The 23,497-nt window shown below is 35.6% G+C and overlaps 2 protein-coding genes across 8 annotated transcripts in view; both read left to right on the forward strand.

Annotated features, from left to right (window-relative positions):
- LOC145804596 (uncharacterized) overlaps positions 1-16,809 on the forward strand; it is a 59,311-nt gene extending 42,502 nt beyond the window's left edge. For 3 of the 7 annotated variants that reach the window (XR_014346635.1, XR_014346640.1, XR_014346641.1), the window contains one exon: positions 456-761. Coding sequence is in view for 2 of the 7 variants with exons in the window: in XM_082899040.1 (XP_082755166.1) it covers positions 14,878-14,895; positions 15,015-15,427; positions 15,810-15,846 (468 nt within the window). In the remaining 5 variants the exon portion in view is untranslated. Of the gene's footprint in view, positions 1-130; positions 762-1,102; positions 1,166-10,475; positions 10,740-14,846; positions 14,896-15,014; positions 15,428-15,809; positions 16,182-16,596 lie in introns of those variants that run through there. The other 4 variants (XR_014346634.1, XM_082899040.1, XM_082899041.1 and 1 more) reach the window with 4 other exon arrangements.
- Positions 1-19,268, forward strand: part of LOC114288898 (uncharacterized) — a 162,767-nt gene extending 143,499 nt beyond the window's left edge. Inside the window, exons 5-8 of the mRNA XM_082899039.1 lie at positions 17,068-17,156; positions 17,268-17,417; positions 18,557-18,798; positions 18,896-19,268. Coding sequence (XP_082755165.1) covers positions 17,068-17,156; positions 17,268-17,417; positions 18,557-18,775 — 458 coding nt within the window. The 3' untranslated portion in view covers positions 18,776-18,798; positions 18,896-19,268. The remainder of the gene's footprint in view (positions 1-17,067; positions 17,157-17,267; positions 17,418-18,556; positions 18,799-18,895) is intronic.
- The last annotated feature ends 4,229 nt before the right edge of the window (positions 19,269-23,497 follow it).

Consider the following 23,497-nt stretch of genomic DNA (forward strand, 5'->3'; position numbering starts at 1 on the left):
TGGAAAGAATGCGAGTTGGTTATGAGTGTGGAACATTTATTTAGCACATGTATCTTAGTTAAGCCTCATATATGGTGTTAGTCTATCTCTACTGGGCTTTGGCTCACCTTACTTGGGAAACCATTTTCAGGTACCAGTGTCATGCTCATTCCAAGGACGTAGCTTGAGAAGGCTTAGGAGCTGGAGACTCTATTATGTTATTTGATGTTTGATTGTTTAAATGTTTATTCAAGCCAAGAGCTTTACATGTACTGAGCTTATGACTCTCTTTTGTTGTAATCAAGTAATGTATGTTGAACTCTTTTGTATTTCTACTTCATGTAATGAAAGGATTACTTACACTCTGATTTATGTAACTGCTATTTATGCTGTTGTGGATCACATCTGTGGTATATTTTTTTGGGGGCATTACATCTACTGGGCTTGATGCTTACCCTTATGGGATTTTGGTGCAGGAAAAAACGTGGTGATCCCGCCAAGTTGAGGGCATGGATATGTTGTGAAGAGTAACATTCTATTTTGTTATGAATTAATTGCTAGCCAAGGGCTATTCATGTATGGGTCCGAGAGGCCATTTGTGTGTAACCGGGCTTAAGCCTTGGAAGTTGTAACCCATGAGGGCATTTTATTATTTTGGAACCTGATGTTCTATATGCAATAGATTCATGTATTCCTTTATCCTTGAATGTATAATTTGCATTTGGGACTTTTGTATAAACTTGTTGATTAATGATGTAAAGATGGGAGAATTGTTATTATTATTTAGTGAATGTTGGTTGACGTAGTTAATTTATATTGGTTATTTTCGGGGTGTTACCACGATTATTCCTATTGACCGCAATATTGAGTTTGTAGATAAATATCCAAATGAAAACAAGGATAAAACTCAATTACAACGTTTCCTTGGTTGTTTTAAATTATATTGCCAACTATTATCAGAATTTAGCTACTGATGTTGCTATCCTTCATGCAAGGTTAAAAAAGAATCCCAAACCATGGTCATCTATGCATACTAAAACTATTCAGAAGATTAAATTACGAGTTAAACAATTACCTTGTTTAGCTATTCCTAATCCTAATTGGGAAAATTTTGTTGAAACAGATGCCTCCAACAAGGGTTATGAAGGAATTCTTAAACAGTATAATTCGAAAGATTAGCTGCATTGTAAGTATTTATAACGTTTTATGTCTGTAAATATTTTATCTAAATTACATGAAATATTAGATTGGCATAGAAAAAGATTAGCTACTTTATTACCTCTACAACTTATTCCAACTGTACAAAATTAGATTGCTGAATTAAATCAATTAATAATTCAAACAGAACAGTCTTTGCAAGAAGATATTATCCGTTTGGCTCTTAGCGAACAAATCCCTCCTCCGCAGTAATCATCTATTCATGAGATTATATATGTGTAAATTATAAAATAAAAATAGAGAGAGTGATATGATAACTATTATATATTTAATATTTACATAATAATGAAAAAAAATTATATTTACATATTAATGAAATAATAATAATAATAATAATAATAATAATAATTTTTAATAAAAAATAATATATATTTATAATAATAATAATAATTAATTATATTTACATATTGATAAAATGAATATATAATTTTTACATATTATTTTTTATTTACATATTAATAAAATAATAATAATAATAACAATATTTAATAAAAAATAATATATATTTATAATAATAATAATAATAATAATAAATTATATTTAAATACTAGGTAATGAATATATAATTATTATATTTAAATACTAGCTACTGAATATATAATTGTTTTTTAGGGAAAATTATTGAAAAGTCTGATTTGAAAAATGTTGCACCAGTTGGCCCCACGGTTCAAATGTTTGATTGGCAAGTCCTTTGTAATGGTAAATTGTAACCAAGAAGTCTCGTTTCAAATGTAGCTTCGTATGGGTGGGACGATTATGCCCTCTTTAGTTTATTTGCAGGAAGTTCTGTGGTTTTGGAATGTGCAGATCAATGTTTGGATTGACCAAGCAAATGTGAACAATGTCACAGAAGATGGACTGACGAAGCAAACGAAATAAAAATGGTAGATCAATGTGAACAATGTTAGGGGGGAAACCGACGAACAAATAAAATCGACGTGAACAATGTTTGGAAGGAATCCGACAGATCGACTTTGTCGATGTGGTACACCGACTTGACGATGTTCACGCTAGAAGCAACAATGGCGAACTGTGTGAATCTGTGAGATATGGTGTTTTTTATTTGGGTGACGTAGGTGACGATTATGATTGTGTTGTTGGTAGGTGGTGTTTGGAAGGAATCCGACAGATTGACTTTGCCGACGTGGTACACCGACTTGACGATGTTCACGCTAGATGCAACAATGGCGGACTGTCACAACAATGGCGGACTATGTGAATCTGTGAGATTTAGTGTTTTTTATTTGGGTGACGTAGGTGACGATTATGATTGTGTTGTTGGTAGGTGGGCATTGGAGTTTGGGGTTTGGTGGCTAGAGACGACATTTTAGGGTTTACGGTGTGCGACGATTGGGGCTGATGGTGTGCCGACAGTGGGCTGACGTAACGAATTTCTAACCCTGTGATACTGACTCAGAATTGTAAGTTTTCCTTCTTGAATCCTTATGTTGGTGAAGTATAATGGTGAGGTGTCAATGTGTATACATGTTGTAAATCAAAGTATAAAACATGCAGCGGAATAAAATGTTTAGATCATACCTTTTTTGATCTAAAACCTCGTGGATAAATCACGTGCTTCCTGAATCTAGTCAATCAACCCAGCAGTGAAGTGATATTACAATATTGAATATCACCCACACAAACCACAGTGCAAATGGCTTTGATCGTTATTTTGGGAGAGAGTCAGTTTCTTGGGGAAAAAAACAAACATACGTTGTTTTTCCACTTAATCACCCATATCCCATATATCAGATATATAATCTATTTATCTCATTTATCCATTTGTTAAATGAGATAATATCTGATATCTATATCATTTATCTATATCATGATATGATAGATATATATCCTGAGTGACTATCCAAATAGGTTTGAATTCAAATTCAAAACCCATTTGGATGAGGTTCAAAAGGTCCTAAGGGTCATGCCACATGGGCGCCCAATTTCTAACATCTTCCACTCGGACATGAGTTGGCATGACACTGCCACGTCTCAATCTCAATCTCCCAAAAAATAAACAATCTCATACTAGCCACTGCACCGTGCGACTGCTGAGAACACCTGCATGTGGGAGCTCTATACTAGAAACTCAAAATGAGCCAGCATAGAGACATCAACCCAAAAAGAAAAGAAATAGTGTCTCATATACCCCAGACCCATCTAATTACACCGGTCCAAAAAACATCTCTAATCCCTCAAAAAGAGCATGTTTGACCCTCTCAATTCTTGCAATATATTCACACTCAATTCGCCTCTCATACAGAGCGATGTGAGTTGCCGGTAGTGAATATACAACAGTGGTGTAATACTAGATGATCTTCCCTTTGCACTCATGCCATTTAGTTTAGGATTGACTGCTTTCCCAGTGATGTCCCTTAAGGCCGAATCATGCATGACCACAGGCAACATACCAAAGTAGCAGAACATCAACCCCTGACCTTATGACATAGTCAAAAGTCACAAAAGGGTACATAAATGAAAGTCATATCAATAATGACACGTAAGACTCACACGGTGAGGAAGCAGGGATCCATTCTCTCACCTCATTACTCGGTCGCCAAGCACATATAGTATGAATACATGCTACGGTGGAGTAACTCTTCCATAAAGAGTGACGTCATACTCGATACACCGTACAGATATTAGTCTAGCCGCTTTCTAGCGCCTAACCCGAATTCTCTATTTGTTCGCCTTCTAGGCGCCAAATGAGATCTCGAATCTGGCTAATCATAACAGGCACAACATGGAAAGTGGGTACTAACATCCATGTTTGGTCCTTAACACGACCTCATCTTGGTTATAACCAAGGCGACATACATAGTGGATGATTTAAGCCTCTTTTGGCTCCGAATAAAAATAAACCACCAGTCTCATCCTTGCTCGCTCCCAAGCGCCAAGGGCGATTGCTCGTGTGAGTGAGCCAATCTTGCCTACTGACATCATCATTTGCTAATCATTATGACACAAACCATAATAGTGTCAACATCCCATCATCTCAAAATAAGTGATCGATTTAAAAAAATGACCACAGCTTGCGCAATTATAGATTCCAAACATAAGCCTTATCAGCACCTCTTGCGATAAGTATATACAACGGAATCCACCATGTGCACCTCACATGAAATGATTTAAGATCACTACCTCTTGCGCAATAACCTCTCTAAAGATATTTTTGGTGACTAATTTGCGTTCATTCTTAATGCGCCCAACTAGCGCAGATGCGCCCAACTAGCGCATTGAATTTTACAAGGAGCAAATTAATATGCTTCTAATAAAGCATTTTATCCACAGTCTAATGAGCAAGGTCAATGTCTAAACAACTCAGTTGACCATTTACCAAAAATAACACTTATCATGCCGAATACGCCCACATAGCGTACTTTAGGCTCCCACAACAAAAAAAATCAAGGAATATAGGTCCTCCCAAAGACAATCCGAGGATTCACTCAATAGCTAAGGCTCTGGCTTTTACCGATAGGTAAGTCAATGGATTTGCAATTTTGTATCTAGAATCATTCTAGGATATTCTCTATGTAAGTCATCGAAGACAAACCGAGAATTTTCCTATCCCTAAGGATCGTACATCCGAGCATATAAATTACATCACCCATGTCCATCATATCTAAAATAGAGGACTGCCCACCCTAGGTGGCGACAACCTTATAAATTCCTGGCTCATAATGACTAAGTAAGGAAAAACTTCTTTTGGACCATTGATCATACCTCAGTGGTCTTCATCGATCATCGTTGCCCTATCATGGCTTGACGAAATCTAAGAACCACTGTTTGGATAACTGCTTTAGGCTGTAAAAGATTTATTGGAACTAGCAACCTTTTTGCGCTCCTAACTTTTCACCATAAAAGCAGAAGGTAAATCCCTACGGATCTACTTATCCAATTCTCTAATGAGAAATCGAGTCACAATGTCCACAAATCAATGTTCCGAACTTATGTCAATTATAGCCTAAGTCAAAATAACCTCACCCCCCAGAAGGAAGTCTTCTTATGGTCTACACTTTCCTCAATGGTGCGACTTTTCGGTATCTAGCGAGCCTTATGCCTCAACAATGACTATCCAAATTACGCATAACTTTATAACAGTTTTGCGTCATAATGGAAAGTCAACCAAATTATAAAAAATGGTTAATCCTCAAAGACTTTGTCTTAAACTGCGCAACATTGATCCACTTTTTAAAAAAAAAGGGACTAGAGCCTTAGGCATTATCCTAGGCTCTTTATCATCTTGCGGAGCAATCATGAATGTTTCCCTCTCAATCACCCAGTGATGACGTGGAAAGTTTTCACATTTGCTACCACGCAACTAAGAATGTAGAGTATTCTTCTCTAATGGAGTAATCCATTAGTAGGCACATCACTCCCACTGTCCCTAGGATATTGGAAATTTCTTTCCATTCTCAACTAGGCTACATAGAGCGCTATGCTTGGAATTCTCCATCTTATAGAGTTCCGAAAACTCTATTCACGTCACCTTTACTAATAAAACTTTATGTGACTTAGTTACACTACCACAAAGCTGCTTACCTATATGCACATGACCCGGAGGATTTGCATGACCGCATACAATAATGCGCCATACGACCCTTTGTGTTTACAAGACAGCATACAATAATGCGCTATAGAACCCTAGGTCTTAACTTCACAATCTTATGAGAAGTAACATAAAGATAAGCTGCTTAACGGTTACAGATCGCCCATAGATGGCTCTCCACTAACCTATTACTCAAAATTGGAGTGTAAAATCTGATATGGAGGGCTCTTAGTTAAGGATATAGGCAACAAACTAGTGCAATTTCCAATTGGGAAACATTTTGCGCCATTATCCACCTAACATTAACAATATTTAATTCCTTATTCTCTACTACACCATTGTGTTGTTGAGTACTAGGAATAATCAATTTTCTAAGCATCCATCTCTCTTCACAGAGTTTTCTAAAAAATAACTCAAATAGATACTCGCCACCTTGGTCAAAACTAAAAGCACAAAAGCTCTTATCTAATTGATCCCAACCTCATATGTGCAATGTCAAAAATCATCTCAAAACCTTTGACTTATGGGAGATCAAATAGTCTTGACTCAGATGCGTATCATGATCTATAAATATGTCGAGATTGAGACTTAGCTATCATACCCTTACACATATCTAGTCACAAATATCATAATGGACTAAATGCGCCAAAACAAATGACCTTCTACGGCTTTCCTACTCACTTGTGCGCACCCATTGCGAACAAAGTTACACATTCACATGAGAGTAGGATGTCATAAGCGAGTGGGCCCGAGAAGGCCTACTCAAACCATCGTGTCATCATCTCATTAATGTGATTAAGTATAATAAGCCACTGGTTCATGACCAATGTCATAAACTAATTCCAATCATCTTAATGTGTGAGTTCTCAAAGATAAGTTTAAAAGGTTTAGGCCCAACTAGGTAATGACTCAGGACTAATTCATTTTCATTAGATCATAAAAAGATGTCATGAAGATATCAACTGCGCCTAAGTCGCAAATTTAACTAGTAAGTGCTAATCCCCTGCACCTTCAAGTCAATTTTATTTTCCATACACTTTAATACATCTAGTTGAAAGATGACGATACTCCTCTTGCCATATCTATTTCTCGCTTCATAGTTACTTGCAATTAATTCTACTATCCACAAGAAGGAGAGAATAAGCTATCAACTATGACAGCTCCTGAAGTAACTTAAGCGCGAATTAGGCTAAATAGTCTAATTCAACACAATGCTCTTGCTCTCACGAGCCATGCGTCAAATTCTTAGAGTCATAACAACCTTGTCAGCCTTGACCTTTTCATTACTATGCTGCAACGTTTGCGCTTAGTGGTAAATGTTATTCAAAACGTTAGCCTAGTAAAGGAATCACACAAAGAAGCACCTCATCCATGTCTCACACTTAAGTGTGGAAACAAAGTGTCCAGACTTAGACAAGTTAGCAATGCTAATAGATTTTGCAGCCACTTGGCGCTAATCTTTTCACTTAGTGTTAATAGATTTTGCTGCTACTAAGCGCTAATCTTTTAATCTTCAAGTGATACTACAACGCACACTATTATAGTGCATAAATTTTTTTTTTTATCCACTCCCAATAATTGGGTAGAGAGCAAAACACTGCTTAAACTGGCTACTCGTCTTACACTTAATGACTAATTTATTTAAGCTCGCATTTCTTGGATGACGTGACTCTTGAATGTTACTTCATCCAATGATGTAACATTATTTACAAGTCAAATTACAAAGTCAATCCGCGCAACTCATTAGTCAAGATCATATACAGATCTATTGAGGGCTTACTAATTTCATAACTCCAAAACTCGCCAACCAAAACTATGTAGCGTGCCGCTAACTATAGCGCACACATTAGTTTTTATTGTGCCGAACAAGGCAACAAAACCATGGCGACTTTGAGTCATGTTTCCTTACTTTGGCTCAATTAAGGTTTGACCTAAATTCTCCAAGACTTTTGCTCATCTAAAGAATGGGATTAGTTTGTTCACTTTTGAACATCTCTACTAAGTCTAGGTCAACCAAATTAACTTCCATAAGCTAAATCAATTTAGAGAGAAATTCGCATTGGGATTAATTTGATTAGCATAATATAATTTTGCCGCAAAAATCTAAATTAAATAGTGACAATATTACACAAGTCGCAAGATCGAAAATCCGCTATGCTCGTAATCATCTCTTGCGCCACAAGTGACAATTATCCAAAATTTAGTTTAATTTATGCGCAAAATATTGGTTTTCGGGAGTTAATTTACAAAGATTTCTCTCAACCGAATAACCTCCCACTGACTATGGCATATACAAAGTATGATAAATTCCATACAATAGCATTTTAATGTAAATCTACAAATAACTCATGCTATATTTATTTAATAATGGAATTCTAATAAATAAATACATAATCATGCTCTTCTAATTACAACATATTACAAACCCAAAAAAAAATATGCTGTATTCAATATTCAGATTATGCCATAATTAAAGTGTACATCATTTTGGAAATTTCTGGAATTTTTCTGAAAAATTCTGGAATTTTAAATAACTAATAAACACACATAAAATTAGAAATAAAAAATCCAGAAACTGATAAACTGAGACAATATTACCAGTAGATAGTAAAACATTTCAGAAGTCCACAATAAAAATTTCAACCCCAGAAAATTATTTATGTAATACCAAAATCATTTTAAAGCATAAAAAATGAATTATTAACACAGAAAAAATATTTCATATTTTCGTAAAATTTTCAAAATTTTACAGAATGTAGAAAAATTAATTCTGAGTCTAACAGTACCAACCATGCTTAAAACAAAGCTATAACGAATAAATTATGGCCAATTAACGCAATTCAGAATTAAAAACAAACAAACAGAGCCTTAGGGCCAAGCCAGGCGGGAAAAACGGCTCGGCTCGGCTCGGCGCAACTCGGCGCGAGTCGGCTCAACGCGGCGCGGCGCAGCACCGGATCGGAGCGGCTCGACGCACGGCTCAAACGCGGCTCGGCGCTCGGCTCCAGCACGCGGCGCGCGTGCGAGGCGTGGACGGCGTGCGCGTGGACAGCGCCGCTGACGCGCGCGTGATGGCGCGTGCAGGCGCGTCTGTTGGGCGTCTGGCGCGTGACAGCGCGTGGGCGCGCATGGCTGCGGCGTGGTGGCGCGTGCATACCACGCGCCGCCTTCCAGGGTACTGACTGGTCCGATTTTTATACTGCCGGACTCCTTTTTTCAAAATAAAACCGTTTATGGTATGAAAAAAAGACATTAATGAACATAAAAAATATTTATGCTCTTAATCTAATCAAAGTAGATTTTTTCCTCCTTTACAAACATTCATGTATATAATGTAAACATACACATGTAAAAATATACACATGATTAAAGGAAACACGAAAATATCCATCAATGGCTCTGATACCAATGTAAATCAAAGTATAAAACATGCAGCGGAATAAAATATTTAGATCATACGTTTTTTGATCTAAAACCTCGTGGATAAATCACGTGCTTCCTGAATCTAGTCAATCAACCCAGCAGTGAAGTGATATTACAATATTGAATATCACCCACATAAACCACAGTGCAAATGGCTTTGATCGTTATTTTGGGAGAGAGTCAGTTTCTTGGAAAAAAAACAAACATACGTTGTTTTTCCACTTAATCACCCATATCCCATATATCAGATATATAATCTATTTATCTCATTCATCCATTTGTTAAATGAGATAATATCTGATATCTATATCATCTATCCATATCATGATATGATAGATATATATCCTAAGTGGCTATCCAAATAGGTTTGAATTCAAATTCAAAACCCATTTGGATGAGGTTCAAAAGGTTCTAAGGGTCATGCCACATGGGCGCCCAATTTCAAACACATGTTGTAGACAATAGTTTGTGAGTCAGATTGTCCCATTGTCTGCCAAGCGTATGTGTGTATGGTGTGTGAATGTCGTCTGGGTTAGGTTGTTTGTTACCTTGTGTGTGTGAGATTATTTTGTGTGTTCACGTCACGTACGAAACAATATTATGACATTACCACGTTTCATTTCTACGCGTGTTACAAATCTACTAAATTAAAAAAAGTATTAGTGCACTTTTCCGATCAACGTGACACACAAACACTCATTCACCTTCGCTATACAACCCATGCCAATCAACCAATAATACTAGTAATGGCAAAATAGTAAACAAACAAATTAAGGGACCATTCAGTCACCAAGAAAACATTTAGGATCTCAAGGATTATAAGTCCACAAAATGGGATTTACTGGTCAATTCCCCTTTTTTTTATTAAAATAATTTATCTCAAAATCAAATACCGCTTAGGGGTATAAAAATAACTTGCGACTTGAAACCTGCTTGCGGCTTGATCCATCGGCCCATCCAAAGCTCAAATATCCCGAGCCTAGGTGTAGCCCAAATTTCATGGCCCGTGACCCGACTTGTCCTGAATTTTAGGAGTTATTTGGGGTGTCCTAAATAAGTGCACTTTTTGTTTTTTTAGACTAAAAAATTGAGGAGAAAAATATGGATGTTTGAGTTAACTTTTTGACTTTTTATGAAAAAATGTGTATTAAAAAATTATAAAAATTGATTTGTAGAGAAAAATTAAGATTGGGAGTTGTGCGGCTGTAATTGTTGACTTTTAGTGAACAGTGTTAACTTTTTAATTTTTTGAATAACTTTATGACTTTTTAACTTTTTCTCAATATCCCAAATTTGACCTTAATAGGAGCTTGCAGCCCTAGCCGGGGCAAATATGCACACCCTCTAAGCCAAATTAGGGTTCGACAAGCAAAAAATGGGATGTACGGCCAAATCTATGAAACAGACAAAAAAGAAAGAAGAGACTACAAATATTGATTAATGCTTCTGCAAAAGCAAAGTACTGTTTGGCCAGCTTTGTTTTTGGTGTACACCACACCACAGGCTTCTTCTACAGTCCACACCAGTTCATCGCCGAACGCATAATATTCGCCTCTGCCGAACCGGACGGGTATTCTTTCTCTCTCTCTCTCCTCATTGTTTTGTTTCTACCTATCTTATATCTTTTTTACCCCATTTTTCAATTTCTCAAAACTTTTTAAATTTTCTTAAAATATTTACTAAAAAAAATTGGGTCATTCTTGGTTTGATTTGTGTTTATATAGCTGCCATTATTGGAGATCTAATTAGTATGTGAATAAAATTGGCTTTTACTGGGTTTTCTTTCTTTGAAGTGGTTAAAAAATTATATTAAATAAATAAAATTGGTTAATGTGCAAAAAAATTTGGCAACATATGTTTTATTTTTTGTGCCCAATATAAGATTTTTTTTTTTGGCACAGTTATCATCTTCAAGTTACCCAATAGTGGTTTGATTTTTCAAAAAGTTCAGCACTTTATTCCATGGATGCCCTAATGATTTTCTCTTTATTAATAACAATAAAATAATAAATAAATAAAAAAGAGTAAAGGTAGGACCTTTTCTTTCAATTCAATGTCTATTCCTACATGCCTGGGTTTTAATTTATACACTTTATACAAGTGTGTTTTTAGTTTTTGTTTTGTGTGGTTGACTCTGCTCGCTCAAATTTGTTTGTTTGCGCTTTACATTTTTTATTTATGTTAATAGTTAGGCTAGCTCTCAACTTTCATTTTGAGTTCATCGTTTTCATGTCTGAAGCTAAACTAAGTTCATCCAAGTCTTACCGACAAATGTGTGTGAAGTTAAGCAAAAAATTATGTGTAAACCTTTTTTGAGTCTCTAGAAAAAATGAGAAAGCCAATAACTCTATATAATACATTAATTTTTTGTTTTTGTTAATTTTTTTTGTGCCCACACCCTCTAGTTATTCTCTATCTATTACGTCCTCAACGATGCCTGCTTTTTATTATGTGATATATTTCTTTTTCTTTTTCTTTTTTGTAATAACAAAATTTGCAAAACAATACATGATACGTCGGCAATGATAGAGCTTGGCAGTTAGTGCTAGTTAGGCTTTTTTTCTCAAGTCACTGGTTCAAAACTCGGCATGAATTGTTTTACTTCACAAAGATGTGCATACCTTGCGTAACGTGTGTGTGGGTGCCAATTGGTGAACCAGTACATATGTGCAACGGATTAGATACAAACTTGCCCCGTTTCCCATTCCTAATATGCAGAGTAGTGGATCAAATACAAATTTGGATTGGTCGAACCATTGGTTTTGTTGATGGTCTATATCCCACCGTTTTTTCATGGCCTGGCGCCACATGGCCTCACTGTTGTCAACCCCTTTTGTTATTCTTAGCTTTGTGTGTGTATATATATACATTTAAATAAAGTTCCGCCCTTGCAGTCTCTTTAAAGTTTGTTTGGAAAATTGATCGACTATGTCGAAGGTTGGTGTTTTTGTTTTGCTTAGATTATTTCTCTTCTGAACATCACATTTTGAGGTTTCATTTTTCTCTTCCTTAAAATCTGCAGTATAATAGTAACTCTGTTATCAGGGTTCTTTCTTCTTGCTAGATTTTGAAGTTTACATATTTTCTTTTCCCTTTGTTTTATATTGCACAGATTTGTTAAACCGTCTCACTGAGCCCTATTTTGTCGCTCAAAGTTATATGCATCAGTGTCGAACAAGGGCATGTGCGTTCCAAATGTTAGCTATTCAAGTTATGAGCAGTACCACTATTTATCATTCTACACCCTGTTTGTTATGTTTTATATCCTTCCATATCATTCTGCCTATTTGAGCAAACCCAACTCAGTGATTATCTGAATGTTTGGTATGCTTTGTTGGCATGATGTTGTCTATGTAATTGGGAAAGGTCAAGACATGAGAGGCGATGATTCGTGTCTTTTAATAGTTTGAAGTGTTATATATAGAAGAGGAAGTAAATCTCAGAAGTAACACAGTTTTATTTGTTTTATATGTTTGTTTAGTACTTTATTTATTTATTTATTTGGTAAGGATTTATGCAACCTATGAGGTATGCAATTCAAGAGAAGGAATTGGTGAAGAGGAAGCTGAGGGATGGAGCAGTGATTGATAACACAAACTTAAGAAGATTACTATTTGTTGAGTGCTCTTTATTCAATATATTAATATATAGGGACTGTACATCAGAGTAGTAGGTAACGGGTGGGTTTCCTCTCTTGGAAATTTGTTCTCAACTCTATCTTGGTATCTGTTTATGCTAAGATTGGTTAGGAAATCTATTTGCTATGTGCTATTGTATCCCAAAATCCTATTGGAACTCTTTTGTGCTAGCGTTTTTTTTTTCCCAATAAGTCAGTCATATTATAACCAAAAAAAAGAAAGATATACAATGAAGTTGTGCTAGCATTTTATATTAATATATTGATTAAAGAGCACTCAACATATAGTAATCTTCTTACCTTTGTGTTTTCATTCTCTTCTACATCCTTTAGCTTCTTTTTCACTGATTCTTTTTCTCAAATTGCATACCTCGTAGGTTGCATAGATCCTTACATAATAATAATAATAATAATATAAAAAAAACAAACACATAAAACAAGTGAAACAACATTTTTTTGGGGGTTTACTTCCTCTTCCTTTTCCTTGATATATGGAACACTTAAAATTGTTAAAAGGTAAGAATTAGCCTCACCTAAACACCTCTCAAATCTTAACCTTTCTCAATTACATAAACAATCTCAACAAAACATAACAAATAATCAGATGATCACTGACTAGGTAGGCAACCTCTCTCTCTCTCTCTCTCTCTCACACACACACACACACACACACACACACACACACACACACATAGAGATGAAAAGGAACAAGTAGGAGTTGGGAATGAAGATTCCTAGCTTAGTAGATTTTTTTTATTAGCTTGTTTTTGGTTTTGGCAAGTACCGAATCAATGTTTGATTTTGACTAAACGAATGAACTCTTGCTTTTGGTTTTATTTTTATGCATAATATATTTTTAGAAATTATAAATATATATATTTTTTACAAACATATCCTCTCTGCACCTATATCCTATTTTTTAAGGTTTCGTCACATTGCCGTATCTGTGCTTCCTAGGTCTAGTGTCACAATGGTATCTTACATTCATGTAAGATATACATATATTCTATGAAGCATCGACACTTCAAAGCAAGTGCCGTATTCGTGCCGGACACACGAACACTTTGGGGATGCAGCAGGGACACATATGGAACACACCACATGGTGTGTCCCCTTATTTAATTAATTTATTTTCAGGAACACGCCGGGAACACTTTGATGACACATTAAGGACACGCCAAATTGTCTTCTCTCCCATTTTATGTAGTGCATTTGATGAATGTTGAATATTTATTATTTTTTTCTTAGATTTACATACTTAATAGATCATCCATTAAAAAAGATATAAACTATATGTGTTAATTTAAAAGTACTTTTTAAAAATATATATAGAATAGAGTTAGTTTTTGTTAATATGGATTGTTTGTGGATCTAATATTAATCTAGATAGCAAATAAAAATATATAAAAATATATTTTATTGCTGTGTTCCCACCGTGTCCGTGTCCGTGTCCCCATTTTTTTAAAATCGTTGTGTCCTGTGTCCGCATCTGTGTTCGTGTCTTTGTCCCCATTTAATCAGGCCTTTTGCATTTTTCTACAAATTTAAGTGAAATTTAAATATGATTAGTCTTACTAGATATATATTTTCAACTTGTATAAGATAGTGAATTTTCAAATTCCAAAATTTTGATAATCATGTTTTGTAAGTGTAACAGTGTTGATCATGTATTAATTTCTTAGTCGTAGACACCTAAGAAGTGTTGGACACATTTCTTGACCTTAGGCGTTCTGTTTAGCTCTGTGTAATATATATGTACATATGTAGGAAGTTCAGCCCTTGTGGTTTGTTCAAAGATAGGATTTGGCAAATCGATTGAATGTGTTGAATGTTGATGTTGTCCTCTTGCTTTAAATTATTGCTCTTCTAAACATCACATTTTGTGGTTCCTTTCTCTCATCCTTAATTCTTTAGTATAATAACTGTGTTACAATGGTTACTTACAAATTAATAATTCGAACTGCCGTGGAGTGAAGTAGGTAAATATTCATGTTCTTCTTTTCTTCTTACATAATGATGAAATCTTTTGTTGGTATGAAGGATAGGCATCTTTGAATTTTAGCAAGTGTTGATGGGTTCGAATGATGAGGTATGCTAAGTGCTCTATCATTCAAAGTCCTCCTATTTCTCTTTACAGTTACGAAGTTTTGTTTTATATCGGTGAAACTGAAATGTGATATGGTCTTTCAATTATGTCCACATTACCAGAGATGCAGCGATAATTTTGATTTAGGGCTTGACGTCTCTCCCAAAGAGGACTACGAACTTAGGAGTACAATCATCGATGATGATAAGGATAAATTTGTGTCCGGAATTAATCGCCATAAATATAAAGCTGATGTAATCCCGCTGGTGCACTGGGAATGGATTTTTGAATATGGAGCCCTTAAATGTGCTACCGCATTGCTTCAAGGAGAGACCAGTCAGACAGTTGATTTCTACAGCAGTGACACATTCAGATTGCCCATGACGCATACACTGGCTCGTACTTATAACTATGACCTTATCAAGTTATTTATTTGCCATGGAGCTTCATTTGATCACAGGAGTTATGGTGTCGGACAATCTTTGTGGTACCTAGAAGGGAAGCTGCCACTAAATACAGCTGTTGAATCAATATTGTATGGAACTACGACTATTTATTATCTACTTATCTCCATTCAAAGCTTTTTGTTACCTTTTCGAAGTGGAGGAGGACATTTACCGTAGATTTTATTTATTTATTTATTTTTGTGTGTGTGTGTGTGTGGCCAGAGCTCTGTTTTCCAGGTCATCAATATTTTTTGAGATGTGGAATCCTAGAAAACCTTTCTTTGAGTTGCTTGTAGGGCTGAGCATGGTCATAGACGTTCTCTCTCTCTCTAATCAATTGACTGCATTTTCACTTAAATTGGTTGCCAAAGAATTAATGTTTTACCCTTTTAATAGTTCAAAAAATTGTGTGATGGCGTTGATGAGAAATTTTGCGAAGCTTGCTGATCTTGAACATTAACATTCCTGCAGAAAAAGAAGATGGATTCTATCAGGGTGCTTGTATTGAACACGAAAGAAGCTGAGCTAGAAATTTGTCACTATGCAAAGGAAGGAAATGTTGTAGAACTGGCTGTTCTTCTGATGACTGCTAGGGAAGAGGTGGCTCTACTCAAGTCTCAGATCAGAGATGGTTCTACTTCAAATGGACGCATATCTATCCACCAATATATCTTAAGTAAGATGGAGCACTAATTTGTGAGGAGTAGAAACCCACATCCTACAATGAACAAAAGAAGTTGCTTCTGGGGGCAAGGCCGCATTTACATCTGTATTAGTGCTGCTTGAATTTTTTGAGATGGAGGGTGACACTATCGAAGCAATATTCGGCAAGAACGAGCTAATGTATGTACTCCTTGTAGTGGTTGCGTTTCTAGCATCAAAGAAGAATTAATGATACTTCGGATGGTCCATTTAAAACATAAAAGAAGTATCAAATGCTAGTTAATCGTTGTTGGTTGCATTTCATGAAAATCCAAGACTAATTTAGTTCTTAGCACCCCCTCCCAACATCAATTATTTTTCTTTCGTGTTGATTTTTTATTTATATACTTTCTTTTTCCTGATCTACAAAAGGGAAAAACATATTTGTTTTCATTTCTGGCCATGGATTCTTTTTCTTTTCTTTTTTTCATTGATGGATTATTCTCAGTTGATATATATATGTAATCCTTGCATCTCTCCCCTCTTGATATGTCCTTTTTCATTCCCCACTTTGTGGCACACTCAATTCTTTTCAATTTGTTTGGCTCTGTGACAGTTGTCAAAAGAACAGGTGGCCTTAGATATTGCATGGCTACTCCAGGGAGCGAAGATACTGCCAAAGTACCGAGGCATTAATTTGAACAAGATCTGGTCCGTGACTTTTACTTTTCTGTTAATGTTCATACAACCTTTTGAGGATATTTATTTCGTATTGTCTTTCATTCATTAATTGAGTCGACTTTTAATGTTATTATATTAAATTGAACTCAATATCTCTACGTGCTTATCATTTTCTGTATTGATGAATGTTTGTTTTGTTTTGTTGACTTGAGGCTATCTATGTTATTGGGAAAGGTCAAGACCTGAGAGGTGTTTAGGTGAGGTTGACTCAGGGCTTTTAACAGTTTTAAGTGTTCCATACATCAAAGAAAAGGAAGAGGAAGTAGCTCCCCAAAAGAAAAGGATTTTGTTTCACTTGTTTTATTTTATGTATTTGTTTATTACTATATTTATATTGTTTTGTAAGGATTTATCCAACCAACGAGGTATGCAATTCGAGCAAAGGAATTGGTGAAGAGGAAGTTGAAGGATGGGGAAATGAATCGCAACGCAAAGGTAATAAGATCACTACATGTTGAGTCCTCTTTATTCGTTTATTTTTGCCCTTGATGTTGGGGTAAAGTAAAAGACTCGGGACTGTTGATTTCTCAAGTATTTCTTGAGTAGGTTGGTATCGAGGGACCTGAGGAATCAGTTACAGAAGAGCCAAAGGCAGCTATCTGTTTTAGTTCTAGCAAGATGGAAGCCATTTATTCAAAAATTTGTAAGAGCAACAGAGTCCCTAAAAATGATCGTGACAAAGCTTCAAACAAAGAGGTTGGGCTGTTTTTTGAATGTCTTAGTTAACTTGTTTAGATGTGTATCATATTTGGATGTAAGACATAGGTCGAGTTTCAGACAAGCACGACAACAAAAACCTACATTTGTCTCTTTAAGTACGTATTTACTTCATTACATCCATCTTTGAATGTGTTTGCATGATGACACATTGTGCTTATGTATCAAAGTGCTTCCTGTTTGCACTTGAAAGTGAGAAAAATACCGATTGGGATGTTTTGCTTGCCTTTCTTGGTTGTCTTGCCCTACATGACTGTTTATATAGTGTAACCTTATTAATATGTGAGATTATTGGACTTTAACTTCAATCAGATATATTTTTTTTAATCTACAAGGGATACATGTAATGGTTCTTGAGAGACCACCCTTATCCTGTAGGGGTTATCATCATCTTTCTCATTGGGATATCGACTGGACTGAACTCTCTTTCTCACCTTTTGGTTCTCTTTCTTGATTCCCCCCTCTCAAATCTGTATGTCTCACCTCCTAGTCTCCCCTCTCTCACCCTTGCTTGGCTCCCCTCATCTGTATGAGTTTATTAGTAATATAATAAAGAGTTTCTTTGTGCAATTTTAAGCTCCGTTATGCCATATACTCAACAACCATCCTACTGAGGTATGCCAGTATATACAGTTCTTTTGTATTTTATTAAACTGGTTGTACTCTCTAGTCATTTGGACCATTTTCTTAGATGAACATGTTCTCCCCTTGAGTGCAACATCCTCTATCTTTTATTGCCTTTGGCCCCCTTCTTTATGGTGTATTCCATGCCTGCCCTGGTTGAGGCATGACCTAGGTGCCTCTTGCGGTGGTGTCTGTCATCCCAAGATGATTTGGTGATGTCGCCAGTCCTATGTTCTACCATAATTAATCCAAATGTGAAAAACAAAAAAAGAAAGAAAAGAAAGAAAAGAAAAGGAAATAAAAATTAAAAAAGAGAGAGGAGGAAGCCCTGTTTATGTACAAGGAAAAGAAAAGGAATCCTTGTTTAAGTTTTTTTTTTTTTTTTTAAATATTTTTTTAGTTTTGTTTTTTAGACTACCAAATTGGTAGTTGTGCTGATGTATTACCTTGTTCTTTGTTTTCTAATTTGTGATGTTTTCTTTTCCTTGGTCTAGATTAATATTTTTCCCACTGGCTGGTCGAGTTGGACCTTTAAGGCCCGATCATTCCATACAATACGAGCAGCCTCATGTTCTCAGTCTACTACCTCCTCTAGGGATGTTCAGGCAAAGAGAACGATCAAACCAAGAAAGCTATATCTGGAAAATATTTTGTCATGCCAGCAATGCGCCTCCGTTGCGATTGCTATTAAGATGGGGATAAGGCATTTATGATTTGATTATGTACTCTATTTGAGGTATGAGTGTTGCTCTGACATTTTCTTTTTATTTTACTTTTGTAATCTTAAAGTTATTTCTGCCCCATGGTTTTTTGATCTCTGCTACATGTTTCAGCATCTGCACTACTGCACTTCCTCTCTGGGATGAGGTGGTTGGCTCAACCACTGCTGCTGAAGTAGGTGATGGGGATGAAGTGATGCAAGCCGTCACAACTAATGCTGCTATTGGCTGAAAAATGAACCCCTATTCTTAACTCTGCATCCTCCTTTAGATATTTTGTAAAGAATTCACATCAGCCATTTTATTTCTTTGGCGGGTTATAACCTTTGCACCCTCAATATTTGTGGTTGTTTTGCTTTTTAACTTTTGTATCTTCAAGTGTTTGTTCTAAGATCTTAAGCTTTGTATCTTGAAATCTTGTTATAAGATCTTGTGATTGTTCTGGGCCTTATTTTGTTAGGGTATGGTTGACTCTATTTGGAGTAGAGATACCTTTGCAATTTTTGTTGATTTTAGGGTCAGCTTTGAGCTGATCTGCGCTCATTTGGGACCTTAGTCTTATTTGGAACTACCCTCTCGGTGAGGTTGCACGTCCTTTTTATTCTTTCTTGATTTTGTTGTCAGCTCAGGGAAAAACTAACACCATTTGTGACTCTAGTCCTTTATTATTCTTTCTTGATTTTATATTTAAAGACTGAATCACCAATCACGTTTTTGGAATAACAGTATGACTACAGCTTAGGGAAAAACTAACACCATTTGGAACCCAAGTTGAGTGACCCAACCCAAGAGTATATGACTACAGCAAACCCGCACCACAAGATATTGCCGGCTGGGCCAACCCAACAATTTGATGAGGTCATGAGATATAAATTTCGATTTGTAGATTCTATAAAAACAAAAACAAAAAGGTATGAAGATATAAATTAATTATGAAAATGGACACAATTCTCTCATATAAGATAGGTTGCACAAAATGATAACACGGTTATATCTAATTTTGAAAACTGATGAAATCATATGATTTTGATTATCGAATTGATGTAAACTACATATCGAATTGATGTAAACTACATATAATGTAAACTTACAAACTAACAAAATGAAAAGTTAAATTATCAAAACTAAACCTTGTTCTTTTATAATTGAGTGTCTGGGTCAACTTGCAAGACATTAACTGGAAAATATATTTTCAGTACAATATGAGTACGCTTTACTTTTGTGTAACTCGCATTTATATAGACCAACACACGTCCAAGACAACGAGATCATGCATTTGAAACACAGAAAAGAACTAGCAAATAGCTCATATGTTCTTGCTCCAATTGGAATAGACTTACTGACCTTACAGTCTAAGGTGTTATTTGCTCACCCTATAAAATACAGTCATTAGAAAAAGCAAGAACCAAGTGAAGGAATGGAAATGAAGAAACAATAACCAAGCCTTTTGTTTTTCATCGCTTGATCATTTTCTCTACAAAGCCCACTAGCAAATGAAGGTTGAGAGAGCCGACTCGCCAATGTTCAAGATTGCCGAAGGCCATCAACAGAGTTGGCAATTTAATGCCGATCGATGAATGTTGAACGAGCCCTTCTCCATGTGTAGGATAGTCAAAGGCCATCAATAGAGTAGGCCAAGTTTAGAAGACCACCCATAGGGTCGGCCAAGTTCAAAATGGTCACCCCGGGGTCTGCCAAGTTCATAATGGTCATCCCACGGGGTCAGCTAAGTTCAAAAGACCACCCCGGGGTTGGCCAAGTTTATGTAAGTTCTTGTGATTGTTTGGGCCTTTGTTGGAGTAAGATTCACTCTATTTGGAATCAATACACCCTTGCAATTATTGTTGATTTTAGGGTTAGCTTTGAGCCGATCTGAGCTCATTTGTGACCAAGTCTTATTTAAACTATCCTCTTGGTGAGGGTCCACGTTCTATTTGGGACTATCCTCACAAGGAGGCTCAAATTCGTTTATTATTCTTTCTTGATTTTGGTGTCAGCTTAGTGTATAACTGACCCCATTTGGGACCTTTGTTCTACTTGGGACTATCCTCACGAGGAGGGTCAAAGTCCCTTGCAATCATTCTTGATTTTGGTGTTAGTGGCCATGGTAGTCGCGCTAGAGGGTTGAGAGTGGAGACAATGGCGACAAAGGATGGGTGGGTGAATGGGAGAAAAATTAGAATTTTAAAATTGAAGATGAGAGTATTATTGGAATCAAAATTCGGATTTTGTTGTCAGTGGCGATAAAGGGTTGAGAGTGATCAAATGCATTTGTTTTTGGACCCAACACGCATTTGTTTTTGGATTTTTTTTTAAAATTTACTTTTTAATCAAATGCGTGTCTGCATAATGTATACAGGTAGAAATTAGGTTGAATAAAAATTATTAGAAGTCTATATTACTGATTAAAGTTCATGGAATGTTGATTGAAAAAAGAAAATGGAGACTTACGTGTAGGTCTTAATAAAGTGGACTTATTGTCCACAAGGTCTTATGATAATTAATGACATTTTTCATTAAACACTATTAAAAAATGTCACTAATTATTAATTTTTAGCGACAGCTTGAAAATTGTCACAAAAAACGTTATTAATTATAAGTTTAAACTACAGTTGAACAAAAAAAGTCACTAATTTACATCTTTTAGTGATAGTTTAAAAATTGTCATAGAAAAACGCTACTAATTGTATATTTTAGCGACAATTTATAAAAATCATGATAAAAATAGTCACTAATTATCAATTTTTAGCGACATATGTAAAAAATGTCACAAAAAACTATTTTTAGCGACAATTTTACTAAGACTTATTTTCAATAGAACTTGATAAGAATGTATTCCAACTATTAAGACTTATCGGTGGTTTACCGAAAAGGAAATGAGGGAGAAGATAAGGGGCAAGAAAAGAGAAATCCATGGGGAAGAAGTTGTGGCATGTTTGAATTAAAACTCTTATCTTTTCTTGATGTTGTGGCACCGGTATATAAGGTGGTGTTGATTGATGTGGCATCTCTCAGTTGACTTACAAGTTGAACCAAGTAGGGATTTGGAGTGCCATTTCTCTCACACATACAACCACCTCCTTTATTGCGAGACATATGAGATCAAACATTCAGATTATTGATTTTTTGTATGGATAATTTTTATTACGAGACTTACGAAGTAGACGATTTAGATTATTAGTGTAAGTTTAGGTTGAGACTCACAAGAGAGGTATAGAAAGATGAGATATGAAGGAGAGCTTATCCCATCCCGAATTTAGTTTGAATTTGAATATATTTGGGGCATTTACTACTAAATCATATTCAAATTCAAACTAAATTCGGGATGGGGCATTTACTAATAAATCTCTCAAATGAAGCATAATTATTCTTGTGATCCCATAAATTTTCTTGGTGGATACTCAAAAAATTAGTACTTTTTATTGTGTTTATTATAGTGAATTCAAAATTGTATATAAAAAGGTTTGATCATCTATTAAAATAAAAATAAAAATAAACTTTGAACATGTCATAATATCCCTGAGATTCCTAACTCCAAACAGAACTTTCTGAAGTGGAAGTTATCAAATTGATGCTGAAATCCTTAGGGGTGAAATTTGCTCTACTATGGGGGGTCTTCCTTCTCAGGTTTGACCTCTGGGTCCTCCTTTCTTATGGATGACCTGGGAGTCATCCTCAAAGGATAACCTCAAAGTCTTTCTTCATGGATGAGCTCTTTTATGCTTCATGAGTTTTACTCTTCTCTGGATGATCTCTATCCACCCTTTGACGAGTTTTGCTTTTCTTTGGCCTTGTGCTAGGCTATGCTCTACCTCTACATCGAGATCAACTCAAGTCAAGTCAGTTGGCTACAATGTTTCAGATAATCTGATGCATCATCCGATTTGTACAAATTTTTACTTTATTTATTTAAAAAGCATATACAAGACACTCATCACGCCCAACAAATGACATGCCAACATCTTTCAAATCCAAAGAAGTCATTGTGCCTTTTCAGTACATAAACAAACTCAACAAAATGATCTCCATTGTTTCATCAAACTACGCCCCCCCCTCCGGCCAAAAAAAAAAACCCACGTAAAGGAAATAGATGAAATAGCAAGTATACAATATTAAATTTAAACAAACGCATATTGTTATCCCCGAAATGAAATTTAAGTTTGGAGATGTCACAACTATAAAATTCACTTTAACGGTTTGAAATATTGTGCAAGTTACACATTTGGATTTCATACCCATAGGAAAAAAAGAAGAAGCAAGATATGTCTCAGTCCCACCATGCTGACTAATTTGTGCAAATCCATCCAGAGTATATCCCAAAAATAAAACATGCATTTGTTCAAGACAAATCCATAACATTGCCAAATAAATCCATCCACAACACCATCCATATCACAATTCCAATCGACATCTGTTACATCTTGTTGTAAAAAGCTCCTGTAATACAAACTGTCTGCACGCAAGGTACAAAAATATTCAGCTTCGAAACCTGAACTTGATAGTGATGTAAACATCAAATTACACACAAATTCTTAAAACAATGAATAGTTAACAATTATCAACCCATTCACTCCAAAAGCATTGAAATGAAGAATTCAAACTCATTACTATGGCTTTACCATATACATTAAATTAAGACCAATATTATGGCAAAGAGGAAACAAAAATTAGAGCAAATTACACAGAATTCCCTTGACAATTACTACTGGCCTACCC

Source organism: Camellia sinensis, chromosome 12 (assembly GCF_055761805.1).
Source record: "Camellia sinensis isolate YWXY chromosome 12, ASM5576180v1, whole genome shotgun sequence".
Lineage (NCBI taxonomy): Eukaryota > Viridiplantae > Streptophyta > Magnoliopsida > Ericales > Theaceae > Camellia > Camellia sinensis.